General features: G+C 42.2%; 1 protein-coding gene across 6 annotated transcripts in view; it reads left to right on the top strand.

The window, feature by feature from the left end:
• The window catches only part of GRB10 (growth factor receptor bound protein 10), a 146,728-nt gene that overhangs the window by 46,274 nt on the left and 82,044 nt on the right, over positions 1-18,410 (top strand). For all 6 annotated transcript variants that reach the window (XR_008439252.1, XM_053989607.1, XM_053989558.1 and 3 more), the window contains one exon: positions 16,595-16,688. Coding sequence is in view for 4 of the 6 variants with exons in the window: in XM_053989558.1 (XP_053845533.1) it covers positions 16,595-16,688 (94 nt within the window). In the remaining 2 variants the exon portion in view is untranslated. The remainder of the gene's footprint in view (positions 1-16,594; positions 16,689-18,410) is intronic.

Here is an 18,410-nt window from a genome sequence, read left to right as displayed (position 1 = left end):
TGTGTAAGTGTTCTGGTTTCTGGAGAGAGAAGACCCTTAGTACAAACGGTATAAAAGGAATATGGTACAAAGGAAAATGGTACAAAAGGAATATGACTTTTTATTTGGAACAACCAGTGTAGATTTACGAGCTGCCTTTTTTTTATTTTTTAATTCTTTGAGTTCCTGGCAGTGACTTCCATAAGGAGTTGCTCCATACTCTTGCCAACTTGTCAGGGCAGACCAGCTTCTGGTTCTTCATCCTCACCTGTTTTTTTGTGTTCTTTGTGTTCTGCACTCACTAGGAAAATCCTCTGATTAGTTACTTACTCCTTTGAAGATAACAGAGAGTAGTCTTGCTAGCATAATGTTGGTCCTTAGCATCTTCTGATGAATCCTGTCTACTCCTGGTTAGCTTGTCTGATCCTTAACTTTCCTTTGCTGTCAGTAATGGTTCAGTCCTCCAGATGCTGGCACTGTGCTCGAAGAACTGGAGGAAAAAAAATAGGAAAAACTGAGGCAAAAAAATCATTGATCTTTTGTGTCCTTAGCTGCTGGATCCTGTGCACAACTGAGAACTAGCTAAACTAATAGTAGTCATCCTTTTGTCCTTACTTGCCTATATAACAACTCCTTGCTTTTTCTTGGCATCCTTTGTTCCAGCTTTTCTGCATGTGCACAGTCTCCATGTTCTTTCTGTGTAACTTCTTCTTGCTTTAATCCTCGTTGTGTTTCAGTATTTTAGCCGAGGCAGGAGATGCCTGTCCATTCAGCTGGCTTTCTGCCATTCCCCTGTGACCTTCTGCACGCCACAACGGGCCTTTCTTGAGGTTTGACTAGGCTGTCTTGCGAGATCATATTGTTGTCCTGGGTACCTTGGTTCTTCAGAGAAGTGTGCCATGGGAACCTTGCACACAGATCCTTGAACAGGCCAAAAATCTGTTTTCCCACAGTCCAAGACTGTAATTCTGCTGGTAGTCTTGCTCTCTTTGCTTACTCATTACTGTCATCTCTGCATCATCTCTGCTGCCATCAACCTCTTCCTCCCCAAATGGCTCTTTGTCTGTCAGTTGGCTTTGCCAGTTTGTTGGTTAAGCAGGAAAATGCTTCCCCAGTTGCCTCACTGATCACTTGTGAAGTTCTCTTCAACCCACTCCAGAAATCTTTGTAGAGTCCAGTGCTGGCTGCAGCTGGAACAGCACTGTTTACTTGTGAGTAGGTCAGAAATGTGATTTTTCTGGTTGGTGTCAAGTTTCTCCCCGTCCCATGCACCTGGCTGCAAGAATGGACTCATTTGATTTGAGCAAGACAGGTATTCTGAACATGACTCTTCTTAAAGATGGTGAGTGCTTCTTTTGGGAAGAAGTATTGAGGTGGAAAAGGAGGGACTTGGCAGTGTGACAGAAGCAAAGGAGGACCTAGAGCTAGCCAATTTTCCAGGTGTTTCCTGTCCCAGCACTGTCCCTTGTGGCTTCCCAGCCAGGCTGTTGGTACTCAGTCTCCTGTCGTGGCGCTCTCCTGGCTTCCCTGATGTTTACTCTCTCTCACAAGGCTTACATCCAAGTGGACTGTCCGCTGTGCTGCCTTCTCCAAGGACCTACTGCCAGCCATATCTCCCCAGGTCTGTCCTTGGAGTGGTGTAGGGAAGCTCCCCCTTGCTGAGTGGCTTATGAGTGTCCACCCTCGGATCTGACTGATGCTGCTGTCCTTTGGTCATGACTGCCTCTGGCTCCGAGTCGTTTGGTGGGGAAGCACTTGGAGAGTCCTGGCCAGATGTTCCCCTTTCCTCTGCACTGTGGGCCCATTGCAGAAGAGATGCCAACTGCATGCCTGGAGAGCATGGAGGCGGTGAGGGTCAGGGAGCAAGGGCTGACAAAAACCTTCCAATGAATGAACTGTTTTATTGATTGTAAAGGGTTCGTGCCTAGCCTGGCAAGGCTACATCTTCCTTTCCTGTCTCTGGGTTTTCTACCTCTTCATCTCTGGCAGAGACCTGACCTCACCGGTTTTCCTTGAGTGGTTGTGTTCAGGCTGACAGAGAGTAGTGCCTGGAGGAGCTTGGAAGAAGATGTTTTAGTGCTCCTGGAAGGAGATCACGGGCTCTTTCAGGAAGATGTCTTGGCAATGATGATGTCTGGAAACAGTTACCTGTATTTATGGCTAGTCCACTTCCCATGGGCAATCTTCCCTCATCACCCTCTGTGGGGCTCTGGGTCTCCTGTCACCTGGTTGAGTGAAGCCCTTTTATCCTGTGCGGGGACAGCTGGGCTCCAGGACAGTTTGGATGGGTGGTGATGAAGGATCTCTGAAGCCAGGTCTTTAGAACATGTGGTTTATTAGAAGGAGTGAAGGGCCCTGCTTAGAGTTGCTAGCTGCAACTCGTGGCAGGCCCAGGGAGAGCGGGGAGAGAGAGAGAGAGAGAGAGAGAGAGAGAGAGAGAGAAAGAGAGAGAAAGAGACAGGTGGGTGTCCCAGCAGGAGGGTCCAAGAGAGAGCGTCCGGTCCCTCGGCCACACCTTATCAGGGGGCTTCAAGGTGGGCTGGGACAGGACTTGGCCAATGGGGTTACAGATACCTGATACTTCAGGGGAGGGTTACAGGTATGGGATGAACCATACATTGAGGGGGTGAGGCAGAGCATTCCATTTGACCTTTGGATCTATCTGTAGGTAAAGGGCATTGTTTAATCAGAAGGGGGGATTGCTTTCAGCTTGGCTGTATTATTGTTTTCAAGTTGCTCAGTAATTAAGGTTTGGTATTTCAAATCTTGTTCTCATCTCAATATCTGTATTTTCTGACTCTTTTGGCAGGCCATCATATTTATAGGACTTTCCTTTTTCATCTTCCCCAACAATCCTGCACAGTCTTTCTGTGTGCTTGTACCCTGTTCCCCCTCTGCATATCCTGCTTCTTCCAGAGCTCTTTCTTGGGCTTATTCTTCATGGCCACAACACCATGACCTCTTGGAAAGATTTCTGCAGAAGGTAACTCCAGGATCATATATAACACACATGTTATGTACATAAATAATCCATTTATTAAAGCAACTTAACATGTTTACTCACCCACACATGCCCTCTCAAGTTAGGTGAATTTTTTTTTTCCTTTTCAAATTCAGGACAGACCCAAGGAGTTTTTCTATCCAAATATAAATAACAATATTTGAGGTAGTCATCTAAGTGTTTTATAGCTGGAAGCATTTGTAAAACCTGTTTCCTAAGGTAAAAAGGTTTCAGAGGGCCTGTTTCTCTACTTCTTACCATATAGAAGTATATAAGGTAGTGGGTTGCAAATTGGATGGAAAAAAATTCCTTCCTATGTATTTGCTGGAGAGATTTCTGCATGAAATACATTATTTTTTGCCATGATGTGAGCAGAAGGGTTAACTGAAGTGTGCTAAAGATATTCTGAAAAAGGCATCTCTTGCAATCTTGTTTTTTCTGGAGTCCTTTGTGTCCTTGGAATTATGACAAGCTGGCTGTTGAACATGAACTGTCTGTATGGTTAAGTCACAAACCATAACTACTATGCTGGATGAGAGCTAGTTGGAAAAATAGTTTTCTGACAGTGTATCTTTTGAGTATGACTTGCCCTGAAGATTAAAATAAACCCAAACCCACAAGACCAGAAACTTCTCATCCGTAGCATCATCTGAAACAGGGATATTGACACAATAACATGTATTATTATGATTTAAGGTTACACACATGCTGTCAGTATTGTGGTGTGATAATGAGCTTCTAGGTAACCTGTCACAATTATTTTTTTTTGGTTTAGCTAAATAAGTAGTCTTCTGTTCATCTGTATCCAGAAGGTGGCCCATTCCTCTCTCCCACAGCTTGATTCTGAAGCCTAGTTCAAAGTTTTTCCTCTTCTCCTCCTTATGCTATGATTCCTTTTTATTTTTAATCTCTGATTTGACTTTAATCTCAGCAGGAATGTTTTCCACTACCTTTTATTTCATAGACCTGCATTTTTGGGTTAGAAAGAATAACTCAAAACTAGAGGAAGCAGTACAATGAATACTGTTTGTACTGTAAAAGGTACCACCCTGAATTAATCACCGTTCAGCTGAAGTGTGGTAGCTGCTCATGTGCAGGCTGCCAGCCCCTTCAACTGCAAGGTAAACAAGTTGCTTCCCCTCCCTATTCTTCAGCAGTGGTTTCACAGAAGAGAATGAAAAGCCACTTCAATACCAATTGAACAGCAGCTCATCCGATTTCATCCCATCTTTTCTTGGAGCAAACAGTAGAAATCCATTTGCAGAGTTGTTCTTGTGGTTGATAGCGGTAGTGTTTCAGTGTTGCTAAAGCCAGCATGATCAAACATTGCACATGTGGATTTATTACAACTGTGGGGTTTCTTGAACTTTTCTTCTGGCTGACCAGGTTTGCAATCTCTGTTCAAATCTCCTTGTTTGGAGACCCTTTACCTGGGCAGGTCTTGTTTTGAGGTGGTTTGCTTGTTTTGTTTCATGTGCTGCCTTGGCAATGTTTGGCACACCAGACCTTCCTCCAGTAGCATACTGGTAGTTATGAAACCCTTTTGATCTGTTCAGGCTTTAATGTAGCCTCAGAGACTTTGTGTGGAATTAAAGCAGCTGCTGCTAACCATGTAGGAGTGCTTCAGTGTATGTGCTGATGTTCTGTGGATAACTTCCTTGGATGTGTCCAGTAGGTGTTAAAAGAAGAGGCGAGGAACTGTATAAAATAAGTGGTCACTTGACATACTTACACTGTGAACAACTTTAAAACAGAACAAAACATGTTCTTCCAAGCATGAAGGGGTGATTGACGCGCTTGCTTTTAGTGTGCCAGCTTCTGCAAAAACTGAGGATTTATACTTCATATTGTGTTTTCCGGGACAGTGTGCAATTTTACATGTAATTTGTTACTATTTAAATGCAAATTGATGATCTTTTGTACATTTTCTTCCTTCAGAGAATGTTAAGTAAATAAATAAAGATTTTCTGATAAAGCCATCTTCTTAATGCAGGATAACTGGTAGAGGTACTTGCAATTAACTCCCTTTCCTCAAGGAAAGGAAAACATGGCAGCCACTACCTTGAGATGGATAGATACAAGTATATTTTTATTGATACTGGAACAAGTGTAACAATAAAGCATATTTCATATGGTACCTAGGGTTTTGAAATCTAGGAGATACGTAAACTAGGCAGAGCACTGAGAGAAGTTCTCAGGCTAAAAAGTACCTTTGAGATACTTGGATTTTACTATAGTCAAACCTAGATACTTCTTTTTCTAAGGACAATGAAGATGAAGAAAATCAGAATCATTTAGGTTGGAAAAGACCTCAAAGATCATTGAGTCCAGCCTTTGACAGATAACTGTCCTGTCAACTAGACTATGACATTAGGCTCCATGTCCAGTCATGAGCACCTCCAGGTGTGGTGACTCCACCACCTTCTTGGGCACTTTGTCGCAATGTTTAACAGCCCTTTTCATGAAGAAATTCCTCTTGATGTCCAGCCTCAACCTTCTGTGGTGCAGCTTGAGGCTGTGTCCTCCCATCCCATCGCTGGTTGCCTGGGAGAAGGGGCTGACCCCCACCTAGCTACAGTCCCCTTTCAGGCAATTGTAGAGAGCAATAAGTTCCCCCCTGAACCTTCTTTTCTGCAGGCTAGACACCCCCAGCTTCCTCAGCCACTTGTCGTAGGACTCATTCTCTAGACCCTTCACCAGTGTCTTTGCCCTTCTCTGGACTTGCTTCAGCACCGCAATGTCTTTCTTGTGGTGAGGAGCCCAGAACTGGATACAGAGACTCAAAGTGTGGCTGAGTATAGGGTGCTAGTCACTGCCTGGCACTGCTGGCCTATTTTTGATACAAGCCAGGATGTCATCAGCCTTCTTGGCCACCTGGGCACGTGCTGGCTCATGTTCGGCTGTTGTTGACCAGCGCCCCCAGGTTCTTTTCACTGAGCAACTTTCCAGCCACTCCAGCAACTCCACCCAGCCTGAAGTGTTGTATGGGGTTATTGTGACCCAAGTCCAGGAGCTGGCACTTGGACTTGTTGAACCTCATATAATTGTCCCTTTGATCCAGATCCCTTTGCAGAGCCTTCCTGCGCTCCAGCAGATTAGCTCTCCCACCTAACTTAGTGTTGCCCATGAACTTTCTGAGGGTACACTTGATACCCTCATCCAGATGATCAGTAAAGATACTGAAGAAGACTGGGCCCTATATTGAGCCCTGTAAGTTTCTTTCATTTTGAGAAATTTGAGTAAGGTTGTGATGCCCTAGAATAGTCAGGATGGCTCCTGTTGTTAGTCTTATCTTAATTTTTGTTTTCTTTCCAGCTGTTATGAATTGACAATTTCTATGTAGGTATTTCTGTAATGCAGGCTGCAGCATCATTTGTATTAGAAATTTTGTCCAACCTTTGTGTGCTAACACTCGGGAGTGGCAACTTAATGAAGTCTGATAGATCATCACTGTGAGGATTTTTTTTTTTTCAGGAAGACTATTTTGAACATCACAGTGAAAGGTGCAGTTAGGTATGTGGCTTTCTTAGAGCTGCACAGGTTAAATGAGATTCATACATGATTAAGGAAAGAAACACTGATATTCAGGCATGTTGTTCTGTTGGTAATGATGAGGGTTTTTTGATTTTTTTTTCCTATTCTGAAGGCTTGTGAAGTAACCTGTTACTGCTAAATATGCAGTACAAAACAATTATTTTAAGTACCCCTATATTGCAGACTGTTTCTTGGACTCCAACATTTTTTTTTTTTTTTTTTGCTTAAACTACATTACTGATTTGCTCAGACTGTAATCCTGATATTTGGTTAGGGGAGAACACAGCAGTCTGTTCCAATACAAGATTTGATGCTAGGTTATTAATCATGAATAATTACTGTGCCTTAGACTGATAGACTGTGATTTCTGTGGGGTTTAAGTAGGGTATAGAACAGTCAACTGAAGTGTATAAAAATTTGCCCCATATCTGAGATTCTGAAATGTCTTTTTTTTTGTTTGTTTTTGGTAAGCATTGCTTACCAAGAGATGTGTAAAGAGTTAATTCTGTATTGAATTGGGAACAAGTCACCGGAACTACAAATGCCCTTGTCTGAAGTGAGCAGTGAGTTCTGGGGCAGATGGCACCATGTAAAAGGAGAATGGATCTTTATCTGAGCAGATGGGAGTGTGTGGTCCAGGTAATTAGGATCATATGTTTGATCAGCTGGGACAGGCACTTGTAGACCTAGTTAACTATGTATCTAGCACCAAGGATCACTGTTGGGAAGGAGGGGAAGGGGTACCAAGCACACCCTAAATTTCAGCAATTGAACAAATTGCCTAGAAAGTAGACTGATGAGGTCCGTGTTGCTAATAGTTGAAGCAAGGAAGGATAGCAAAGTAGTCTTGTATGAATTTGTTCAACATGACATTTGAAATTGGTCAGATTATCAGTCTGAAGACCTGAAGAGCAATTTCATTAGCAGGTGAGAGTTTGCTCACTGACACCCAGTAAATTTTGATGGTCCATGTGAGCACAGTGGCTCCTTCCCCACAGGAGGTTTATAATTTTATCATTTCTGTCGAGGGCTATGAAGAACCATGTTTGCTTGTTGGCCCATTCAGATTCTCAGTTTGAACCTGAACCATCACAGACAAAAGGGGGATATAGCACTATTGCTGTAAGAGAGCAGACCCACATTCAGGTGGTATCAATTCCTTTGTGTTTCATGCTACTTGCATTCCTTTGTTGAGTTTCATCTGTCTTGATGTCTTGGGCTTCCTTGCTATGAGCTTACATACTCTTAAATGTAATTTAGGTTATCTGGCTGTGGTTGACACTTCCCAAAGCATAGAGATTTGAATATAAATTCCTGAAGAGAATGCACTTGTATGGAAACAGTGGTTCCTTCAACCCAGGTGGTGTCTTCCCTTCTCTCTTCCCTCCCCTGGTCTGAGACACATAAATGCATTGCTGCAGTGCCAGATCCAGAGTCCACCAGCTCATCCTTTCAAGCACTGAGCCTTCCAAGGTTAATTCAGGGCATCATTAGTCTGTGCTAGGGCAGACTGTCCAAGGCATTTTGCGGAACGTCTCCTGTCCACGTGGTAGAAGGATGCTGTCAAAACCTGACTCCCAAAGCCAGTGTTCTTGGAAGCAACTGGCCAGCAGTGCTGCTATAACCAAAGCTGTAGCAGATTTGATGCCAAGTAGAACAGATGAGCTACCTTGTATTTCACAGGTCTGAGCATGGGGAGGCCACTGTGTTGGAAAGGATCAAATATCCTGTACTTTCTTTCTGTGTTACAGCTTTCCCCAGAATAATAGATGAGATGTTTTTTTTCTAATACAAGCTTAAAGGAAATAATTTTGAAGATGTTTTCTCAGATTGGACAGGTGTGTTAGCAAGTGTGTGATGCTGAAATCTTCCATTGCACCAGGGTACAAATATTCATTCTCATTATGTTTCTTTTTGTCCTTCTGATGAAGAAGGAGTATAGTCTGACAATGCACTTCAGAAACTTGGACAAAACATGGAAAGTGGCCCTGGTAAGGATTCTTGAATAGGCTAAAGGTTTTATGAGCAACAGCACATTGCTGTGGGTTGCATTAGTCCCTTAGATTGTGTGAGCAGCATTGAGTATAGTAGTTAACATGTACAAACTTGTGCTTTTGGCTCAATTTAAGTACTGTATCCTGTTAAGAGCCAGTCCATTGATACAAGATCTAACTAAAAAGCCTCTTTAAAAAAAAGGAATATGACATGCTGCTTTAGGTTATACTTTCTCATGGTAAGAAAACTCAATTTTTAAATTGAATTCCTATTGATAAGTACGGTTCACTCTCACAAATACCAGATTTTTCTGGGACTTCAATGTTTGAGTCAGTATTGACCAAAACCAAAGAGCTTAGAACATGCAGCAAAGGATGTAGCTTTCAACATTTCTTTGTCAGTGGCAGTCCCTCGCCAATGAGAGTGACTTGTTTTGGAGGTAAGGCTAATTTGCAATTAAGTACAAGGTAGAGATACATTATCAGGTTCTGCGGGTGCCAGCAGAAGAAACAAAATTTCCATGTAAACATGCAACTTTCCTGCACATTTCTTTCCATGTGAAGAATTTCCTAATATAAACTCCATTTATTCAGTGGTGTTTTATTAGAATTAAAAGAGACCTAGCTTGTTTTTTAAAAATAAAGGATATTTTATCAGTAAGTCAGTACTTCATTTTTCTAAGTACTTTATAGGTGAGGACGCCTCTGAGGAATGATTGCTTTCACTGAGAATTTTGTGCAATTGTTTCTTTTCTGTATTGCAAGACTTCATTTTAGCTGTAAACGATGTAAACTGTCTCTAACAGCCACAGTGGTTTTAGTCTCATTAAAAATAGAACAAAGCTTTTAGCATTTCTAAGCCTGTCAGTTGGATTCCCTCATTGCTAGCTGATTAAAAGACAGCAACCATGATGCATTGAATTTTCTTCTACCATAATAAATGGCATTCTGATCCAAAAAGGGCACACTGTGGAGTATACTGTCCATTTTCTCTGTGCAGAGTATGGGAAGATGACTCAATTTTTGCAGAAGTGGTTGGTTCCTACTAAGAGAGGACTGCATCTAGTGAGAGAGTTCTTGCCAAATGTTGGATTCAGGAGTGTTGAAAGCCCTGTTAATGCCAGTTTTGCAAAGATCAGCCTAGAGAAGCAGAATCTCTAATGTTAGCCTGTGTGCATGCTGTAGAAGTGCATTACTGGAGCTGTCAGCTAACACTCACTATGTTCACTCCTGTGTTACTGGAGAAAAGCCTTTTGGGAGTAAACAGCTGCTGCCAGATACTGTTGGAGGTTGCTAGCTGTGGTCCAGCTCTTGCTAGACTACATTAATTAATTAATTAATTAATTTCCTGGACGCCAAAGAGACGCAGAGTTGGGGCAGGGGGTGACAGAAAGAAGCTGGGTGATGTTGCTTTTTGGCTTACCCTGATAGCAATTGCAATGCAGGTAGTGATAAGTCACATAACTAGACTCCTAAAAATAAATCTGAAGCACCTTCAGAAAAATAAGTTTCTGGCTCAGCTATAGCAGTGGCTTCTATAACTGTGTTGGGCTATAGCTTTTAGGAAGAAATGCTTCAGTGGCTCGGGGCATGCACACTATGGAGTTTCAGTGTTGACAACAGGGTCCAAATCCCCAGTTTTTTTTAGACTTGAAGGTTTTCTGATCAGTGAGTTGCTAAAGCCCAGAGGGGGTCAGGAGATAAGTTCCTCCAAGGTCAGACTGACAAGCCTTTCTGCCTTCCCCTGTATCATGGGATGTAATATAATTCCTGTGATTCATTTAACAAATTCTCTGCCACTGCAGAGACATGGACCACGGACGCAGGTCTGTCTTGTCTGTCAGCCTCATTTTCCTTCTCCCTTTGCTAATTTCTGATCTGTTGTAGCTGTTGTATATGTTGCATGGTGGGCTGGTAAGTCTGCTGAGGGTTGTAGGAATGTGTGGATCACAACAGGTCTGTGTACCCTGCCAGGTTACCGCGTGTTTTCAGTGATTTGTGGCACTGAGGATCGGAGGTGCTGTGGTGTGTTGGGAGGAATGTGCTGCTGCTTTTGCTGCTCCTTTAATCCCAAACTGGCTTGTTTGTTCTTGGTCTCCAGGGTTATTGCTCCCAGTCTTGACAGGCAGTACTGTAAAATCAGAAGGATTCCTGCAGTTAGTGGCTTTGCTACTTCAGGAGAGAAAGCCTGACTTTTGACAAAGCTAAGTGGCTTTATTTTAAGCCCTTGTTTGTACAAGCTCTCTTAGCAATGGGAATGCTAAAATTCTAGGTTCACAGTTACTCTGTTGACTTACTGAGCCTTTCACTTGGCTCTTACCTAGTCAAATGACTATAGTTAAGAGGCAGGAAACCAGGTTACAGGTCTTTAATTATGTAATATGTGGGTTGTCTGAGAATGCGCTTTAAAGTTTTTTGCCTAGTGTGCAAAGCCTGTGTTTTCTTTATTTGTATGACATGTTAAACACTCTGCCAGAAAACAGTAAAACATACACACGCTGTTTGAGTAAACTTGAAATCGTTTGCAAAGCAGTGACTTTGGACAAATCCAAGAACCTTGCACTTCTCTCAGGACACTTAATTAGAACACATTTCCTCAAACTCTGGGGTGTCAGCTTGCTGAAAATGCATTGTACAGCTGTCTGGTAGGGGACTGTGCTGCCATGTTTTTAAGAAAGGAGCGTCACATGAATTACTAATCAGCTGTGGCGTTTGGATTAGAATTTGGACATTGGTCTGGATATGTCAGTTAGATTTATTCTTGTAATAGCCTGTATGTTTGCCTTCACAGGGCTAAGAGTAAAATTGACTGAGTAGAAACTCAGGATGGCTGTGGATACCACTAAGCTATAGGAAAGTTGACTGAGATGAATAGCTGGCTACTCGGCACTTAGCATAATTGAGTCTATTATCCTCTTTGTACTTTTGATGCTTGAAGTAAACCAAAGCTGCAAATTCATGGTATAAAGAATCAGCATAGCTTAAAAAGCAGTGCAGGAAGTTACTTTACATAAATGCAAACAGTCTTTTGTTTAGAAAGTGAAGAATCTTACTGAAGCATCCTCAGAAGAAATGCTGTCTAATCTTTTCATTGCCTAAGGAAACTCCAGGGACATGTTAAGAATGACAGTACTGAGTCAGATAAAGAAATGTTTGTGTTATCTGTGTCCTTCTTCTAAGAGCAGCAAGTTGCAGATACAAAGAGAGAGTGTAATTTCTGAAAGTATCCCCTTTCTGCTCCTGAATCCTGGAGCTGTGTCCACTTTTTCACAGGCCTTGGTGTTCACCGCTTCAGTGAATTTTTGTAGTTACTTTTTTGTCTGGGAACCACTTACACTTGAGCACTCTGCAATAGCTTCCTTAGTCTGTGCTAACATAAGGTACTTAATTTTGCTTTACACAAGTTGCCTGAATGAAGTAAAGCTGTGGTGGTTCAAATAATGACACTGCTAATTTTCTCTTTACGCTCAGCTAGTTTTAAGACCTGTACCTTGGTGTGTTGAAGGAGGACCGCCAGATTGGCAGGGAGCTCCTGTTTGGCAGGAGTGCCCTCTCTGCAAACTGAGGCATATCTGCCTTGATAGTCTCCTAAATTGCAATGAGACCCATCAGCACGTCTGACTTTACTTTCTGTTGTGCTGGACGGTGTACAAACATCAGAAGTATGTCATGATCTTGATCTGTTGCTGTGGGACTGCTGGCACGAGTATGCGCGACTCTTGCTCAATTGAACCTTTTGTTCAGGGGCACAGCAGTGTGGGTTTGCAGGCAGCTACAGTAAATCCTAAAACAGGGACTGTCGTCTTGGTGGTCTAGACATCCTCAGTCTGGCCATGCTCCCGGGAGCTTCTGAGAAGCTGTGCTGCCACTTGTAGCCTTTCTTCATTTTGTAAACTTGCAGAGCCTGCTGAAATTAGAAGAAGCTGAACCTTCAGGGGATTTCCAGATTTCTCAGGAATGCTACTCTGTCTCCTCTTATGCTAGACCCCTTTCTTTGCAAAGAATGAGGGAGAAGGGAAGTATAAATGATACTTCATTATTTGTACATTCAAATCTGCCTCCTCCCTTCTCTAAGCACTATTTACCTGTAAGATTACCCTGAATGACTGACTGGATAACCTTTGCTGAAAAAACTAGGATGAGAGAAACAGCAGTAGGGTGGTAGCAACACTGGTCTGTCTAATAATGTTGTCTCATACTGATAAATACTCTGCTGACCTAAACTGCAGGTGGGAACGGTGGCACTCAGAGCCAAAGAGGTGATTAAAGAGCACGTGTGCAGACAGCAGAGCTGCTGTAGTATATGTCTGCCTGATTCTCTGATTAAAAGATGAGATTTAATGTTTTCTCAGATAACTGAAATGCTTACCGTGCTAGCACAAACAGCAGCAAACATTGTATGTCATAGTTAAGGACTGCAACTTAAAAGGTTTGGTTATAGATTGAAAAATAAATCTAGATTGTCCTGGTTACTGATACGTAGAGATAACACTGTCTATGAGTGGACTTTGGCTCTTAAGGCGATGCAAGCACGTCACATTTTGTGTCATGCAACATAGGTTTGCAAAAGGACACTGTAATCTGACCTGTAATGATGGTGTGCTTGGCTTTATGAAATGCTAGTGCTTTAAAGGACCCTGCTTCAGGTCCTTCTAGCACTCTTGCTAGTCACTCGATTAAATCATCCTTGGCTGCAGAGGCTGACTGGCAGAGAAAGCAGCACATGCAAAAAGTCAGCGAGGGCTAATGCTCAGCTAGCTTCTAAAAATACTACAATAGCTGGATGGTACAGTAAGTTAAGTAATATGGTTTAATTTCATATTGAGAGCATTTATTGGAAGAGGAGGGAGAGCTGGGGATTAAGCCATGAAGCAAACAAATGACTTGCTTGGAGACCGCTTTCAGCTGCAGTGGGGGGATGGTGACGGACCAAAGCAGGTGCCCACCTTGCTGAGGACCACGGCCTCAGTGCTGAGCTGGGGCCCAACAACAAGGCTGCTGGCACAGAGTAATTATATAGCTTTATTTCCTGCCCCCCTCCCCTTTCTTCTTTTACCCTTGTTCCAGCATGTGATCTCCACTGCAGCTGGCCGAGTGCCAGTGTTTGTCTGTGCACAACGGACACAAACAGATTCTGGAGGGTCATGTGAAACTACCCCTGGCTCTTTAAACCTCACCGCCCTTACCTTTTCCTCTCCACTGCCCGCATTGCTCTAGCAGGTGTGGCTTTGTTTATGCACGGCCTGTCGCTTTGCTTTAGCACCTGGGTTTTGCTGGCCCGCGGTGTCCAGAGGAAACCTTTGCCTCCCTGTTTTGCTCAAGCTGCAGGAGAGCTCTCTGCGTCTTGTGGGCAGGCATTTGCACCGGGCAAAACAGGCAGGGGCATCACCTTTATAAGGGCAGCACCAGCAGTTATTAGTCACTGTAACCTCTGCTTCTGAAAACTTTGATCTATTTTACCATGGCTTTGGCTTAACTTTGTGAGTAAGGCCTGTGGTTCTCAGCATCTTCTGGTACAAGATGTAAGGTGATTCCAGAGAGGGCGTATCCTATTCCAGTAATTTTTTTGCAATTGCTAGTTAAAAAAAAAAAGAAAAGTATGGCTTAATTGAAGAGTTATGGCCCTAGAGCCAGGTGAAACCTTGAAATAAGGTCTCTCAGTTAAGTGTTTGTGTGTTACTGCTGTGGGAAACCCAAATGTAAAATCATGCATCTTGGCCCCGTTTGACCTTTGTTACTACCTGGTATTTAATGAATCTCACCTTCCAGAAGGGACTTTTTTTATGTTGGGGCAACTGAAAACACATTTAGGTATGTGGCAAATGGCTTATAGTTGGTTTTCTTGTTCCAACTTTTATTTCTCTTGGGATGCCCTGTTGCTCTTCCCAGCCAAGAGGCAGTCACTGCATCTCCCTGTGTTAGACATTGTGACTTCTTCCTGGGAAGTGGAATTAATGCTGCTAAACTGCATGTGTGATGTTTTAGCTACCCTATAAAAACTGGTCATGTTGAATTTCATGGAGGGAAATGCACAGAGAAAAGCTCTGGGCTGGGGAGGGATGTTCTGCTGAGTTATCCATGCCTGTGATGCTTACCTCTTACTTAGCCTTTGTACTGAAAGCAGCCAGCTTCAGCTTTAAGTTTTGACTGAAACTTTCCTAGATAAGTGTCCCCTCCCCACTGTTGCCCTTGGCACCTTGGAAAAATTACAACTGAACTTTCTGGGGAACAGGTTCATAATTTTGTATGTCATTTCTGCAGTTGCCTTTGTATGCTGCAAGTCCCAAATTTCCTGCCTCAAATTTAAAATGGAGATGATGTGGGTCAGGTCAGTGATGGCTGTGTGGTGTCCCAAAGAAAATGAGATAAATCCAGTGAGAAGGACTAGTGCTCCAAAAGTACTAATAATGTTACAATGTGATACCTTGTGGTTGCGAGGGATTTGATGAAAACAGGAGCTCATGAGTTGCTTGTTCCTAGTAAGTGTTCAGGTAGGTCCAGTGAAAGGGCTAACAAATACTGCTGTGTTTCAAGAAAGTAAGAACAAAGACAGTTGTGCTGACAGAAGGTCTGATGTGGTTTGGGCTTTTTTTTTTTATTCCAGAGAAGCAATAACAAAAACTCATGAGATAAATGAGATGCAGCGCATGAAACAACAGCCAGTGTTGCGAAAATCAGCGCAAAGAATGTAAAGACCTATAAGGGGAGGTAGCCAGTATGGAGGCAGAAGTTTGAGTGGTCCCAGCTGTATCTGGGATAGATAGATAGATAGATAGATAGATAGATAGATAGATGGATGGATGGATGCCATTTGTATCTTACCATACAGTGTTTACTCATAAAAGCCTTCCTTAGTCATACCACTGTTGTCAGTTTCTGTCTTAGAAATGCCTGTGGGCTCCTGAACTGATCCCTGATGGTGATAACACTTGAGAGCAGTGCTTGAATACTTGAATCAAAACTCAAGCATTTGCTGGGACAGTCTCTCTGATGAAGAGATAATTTATTTCATATACTGTATAATTATACACAATACTAGTCCCCAAACACTACATCCATTATGATTTTGAGCATTAGCTTATACTTTGTCAATGCTGGACTGAAGGATCAGGGTTGTGCGTAGTTGAATTGCCGCTCGCTGTGTGCTTATTTCTGCTCTGCCTTAATTACAATGTCATTTGCCATGAAAGTGGTTCCTGTGTTTTGACATAAAAGCAGGTCATACCATTGTGTATTTAGCCCACACTTGGGGCACAGTGGGATCATGTATCTAGTCACGTATATCGCTGTGGCAGCTTATGCTTGGTGATACATCAATGCAGTCAACTTTGCGCACTTTTCCATACCCCCCCTTAACTGGTGTATGCAAAGGTATGCCAGGTTTGTAAAACTACCCACCTGCTCTAAATCTCCTTCTCATTCTTCTAAAATGTAACTTACCTTCCTTTTCCTATTTTCTTGTGTATATTTAAATTTTCCTGCTTTCTCCTAGTTATCTTCTTTGGCAAGATCTGTGAGAAACTGTGGTATTTTAGACTTAGCCAAATTCAGTTTGTGTTAAAACTTCATGAAACTTGATCTTGTGAGAATTCCAGTATGAAAAAACAACAGGTTGGCATCCAGAGCTATGGATGTTTATCTAAACTGAACTTCTGATTTCTCTTGAGGTTTAGTAGTTCACTACTGAATCTGTTTCAGTCCAGTTAATTAGTTACAAAGCCCTAAGCCACAGACTTGAAATTAAAGAAAACAAAGCCCCAAGCCTCCGCATAATTTGATGCAAGAAGAAACTTTTGTTAAACTAGGAAGTGCATTTACATCATGTTTCTCTGTTTGAAACACAAACTGGTGTACAGATGAGCCAACAGCACAGTCATTGATTCTGGATCCATGCCACACGTATTAATGTGACAGCCTAGTGTCCCCCTGTGATCTGTTCCCCCACCTTCTCTGACATTGGTTTCTCCTTTCAGAGACATGGCGGGGTTTTTTTGTTTTGAATTGGTGGTTTGACTCCATGTAATGTAGCTTGCAGGGAGTACAGAATGCCTGGTTTTAATAAGATATTGTGCTCTTCTGTTTTTAGGACAATGTAGATCAGACATCAGCTCATGGTCGGCGGGATCTGGTGGAACCAGGTTTCCAAGAACCATCTAACCGCATCTCCCTGAACCACCAAGGTAAGGAATAGCGTGTGGAAATCCAGGATTCTCAGGCGAGTGCAGGCATGGTTTTGCCTCCATGGCTGTTTCTCCTCACTGGGGGAAAAAGAAAATGTTCTGGATGGTTAGAGGGGAGAGCTGAAGAAATCGGTTTTTGTCACAACTGTCCTTTGAGCTGTGAGTGAAGGTGACAAAGGACTTGTATGCATCTCAAACCTTGTAGCCCAAGATAGGATTACTATCCTGGGTGATAGGGACATTCTTCTATTTTTATGAGTGGGGAGGAGGAAAGTACTGACATTAAATTCAACATTTGTAATGTTAAGGTTGCATTTAAAAAAAAATCTTTGACTGCTGTAAGACGGGCTCTGGCTCAGTGTCTGCAGTAGGAGAAGAAAAAAAAAACCCAAAATGTTTACTTGCTTTCCATGACAGAAATCAGCTCATTTGTGAAAAGATAGCCCTGAACTAGATGTTGTAATGTAGATGTAATAGTTTAGCTTCTGTAATTCAACAGGACCATTCATAAAAAACTAAAACAAATCTTAAAACTCTGTCTTCACTGATTTCTGTCTGTTCGGAGACCTAAAAGACAACAGTTACAATTATTACAGAGACTGTTTAGTTCAGCTTTATTGTTTTAGGTTTGAAATAATTGATAATAGTGTTCTTTTAAGCAGTGAACCCTCTTACCCTCGGGCTTCATGATGGTTTAATTTGAAACCAAGTCCTTGAAGGTTATCTTCAAATGTTGTTTAATCAGTGCAACAACTAAGAATAATGCAGACAGAACAAGACTATTGAAAAAAAAAAAATATTACAAGCATCTAACTTAAAGTATTTGCCAAACATGACATGCTTAACTTTTCCTTTAAAAATTCAGGTTTTTTTTAATTTGTCAAGGGCAGCAAGACTCATATTTCATGACTTGTAGATTATCAAGACAATTAAAGTTGCACAAACAAGTCCCAGAGTGTAATGAGGATTGTATTTTAACTTGCTCCCCTTTCCATGCTCCAAGTATTCTGGTGTTTTCTAAAGCTTTGCTTTCAATTGAAAAGAGAAGGCAACAGGTTGCAATGTAATCCAGTCTAAAACTTACAGTAGCACAGGCAGTGTGTAGTGGCATGTTTGGTTGCACAGAACACATTTTAGAAGTTCAATTTTTCATGTGTTTTAGAATTAATAATGTTTGTTGTATTATTTTCACCTATTTCAAGATGTCCAAATTGTGGAACAGATCTATACATGTGACTTCTGAAGCTATATGTAAATATCCCCCTTTAATCAAGGGATGTGGGGAGGGGAGGGAAGCACATCCTGTGTGATCCGGGTTCATGTGTTACAGTGCATGTGTCTGCTGCTTTTGAAGTTTGAGCATTTATAGAAGAAATAGGTAATACTCTGTTTGGATGGAGGAACGCCACCTTTGCAGCCTAACATTTTCCCACTTCCTTTTCGTATCCTTCTTTTCCTCTATCAGTATTGTTGTACCGCAAAAGGATCCCTACAGTGTCACCTGACGTGGCTCTTTCTCAGCCGCTTTGAGACAAATGTTCAAATTAATTTAGGAAACAGCTATCTTTAAAGAAAATTGTTTGCATAATGGGTACTGGCAGTTCAATGCCTGCTGCTCAAGCAAGACCCATTTCATGTTTTTCCCCAGTACTTTTTGAAGTAAAGATTGCTAATGCATCCACAATTTGTTTGGGATTTTTCTTCTATATCAGCTGACTGACG

This window comes from Vidua macroura, chromosome 1, assembly GCF_024509145.1.
Source record: "Vidua macroura isolate BioBank_ID:100142 chromosome 1, ASM2450914v1, whole genome shotgun sequence".
Taxonomy (NCBI): domain Eukaryota; kingdom Metazoa; phylum Chordata; class Aves; order Passeriformes; family Viduidae; genus Vidua; species Vidua macroura.
Note: the sequence above shows the minus strand (reverse complement) of the source record. Positions and strands in the feature narration are given on the sequence as shown.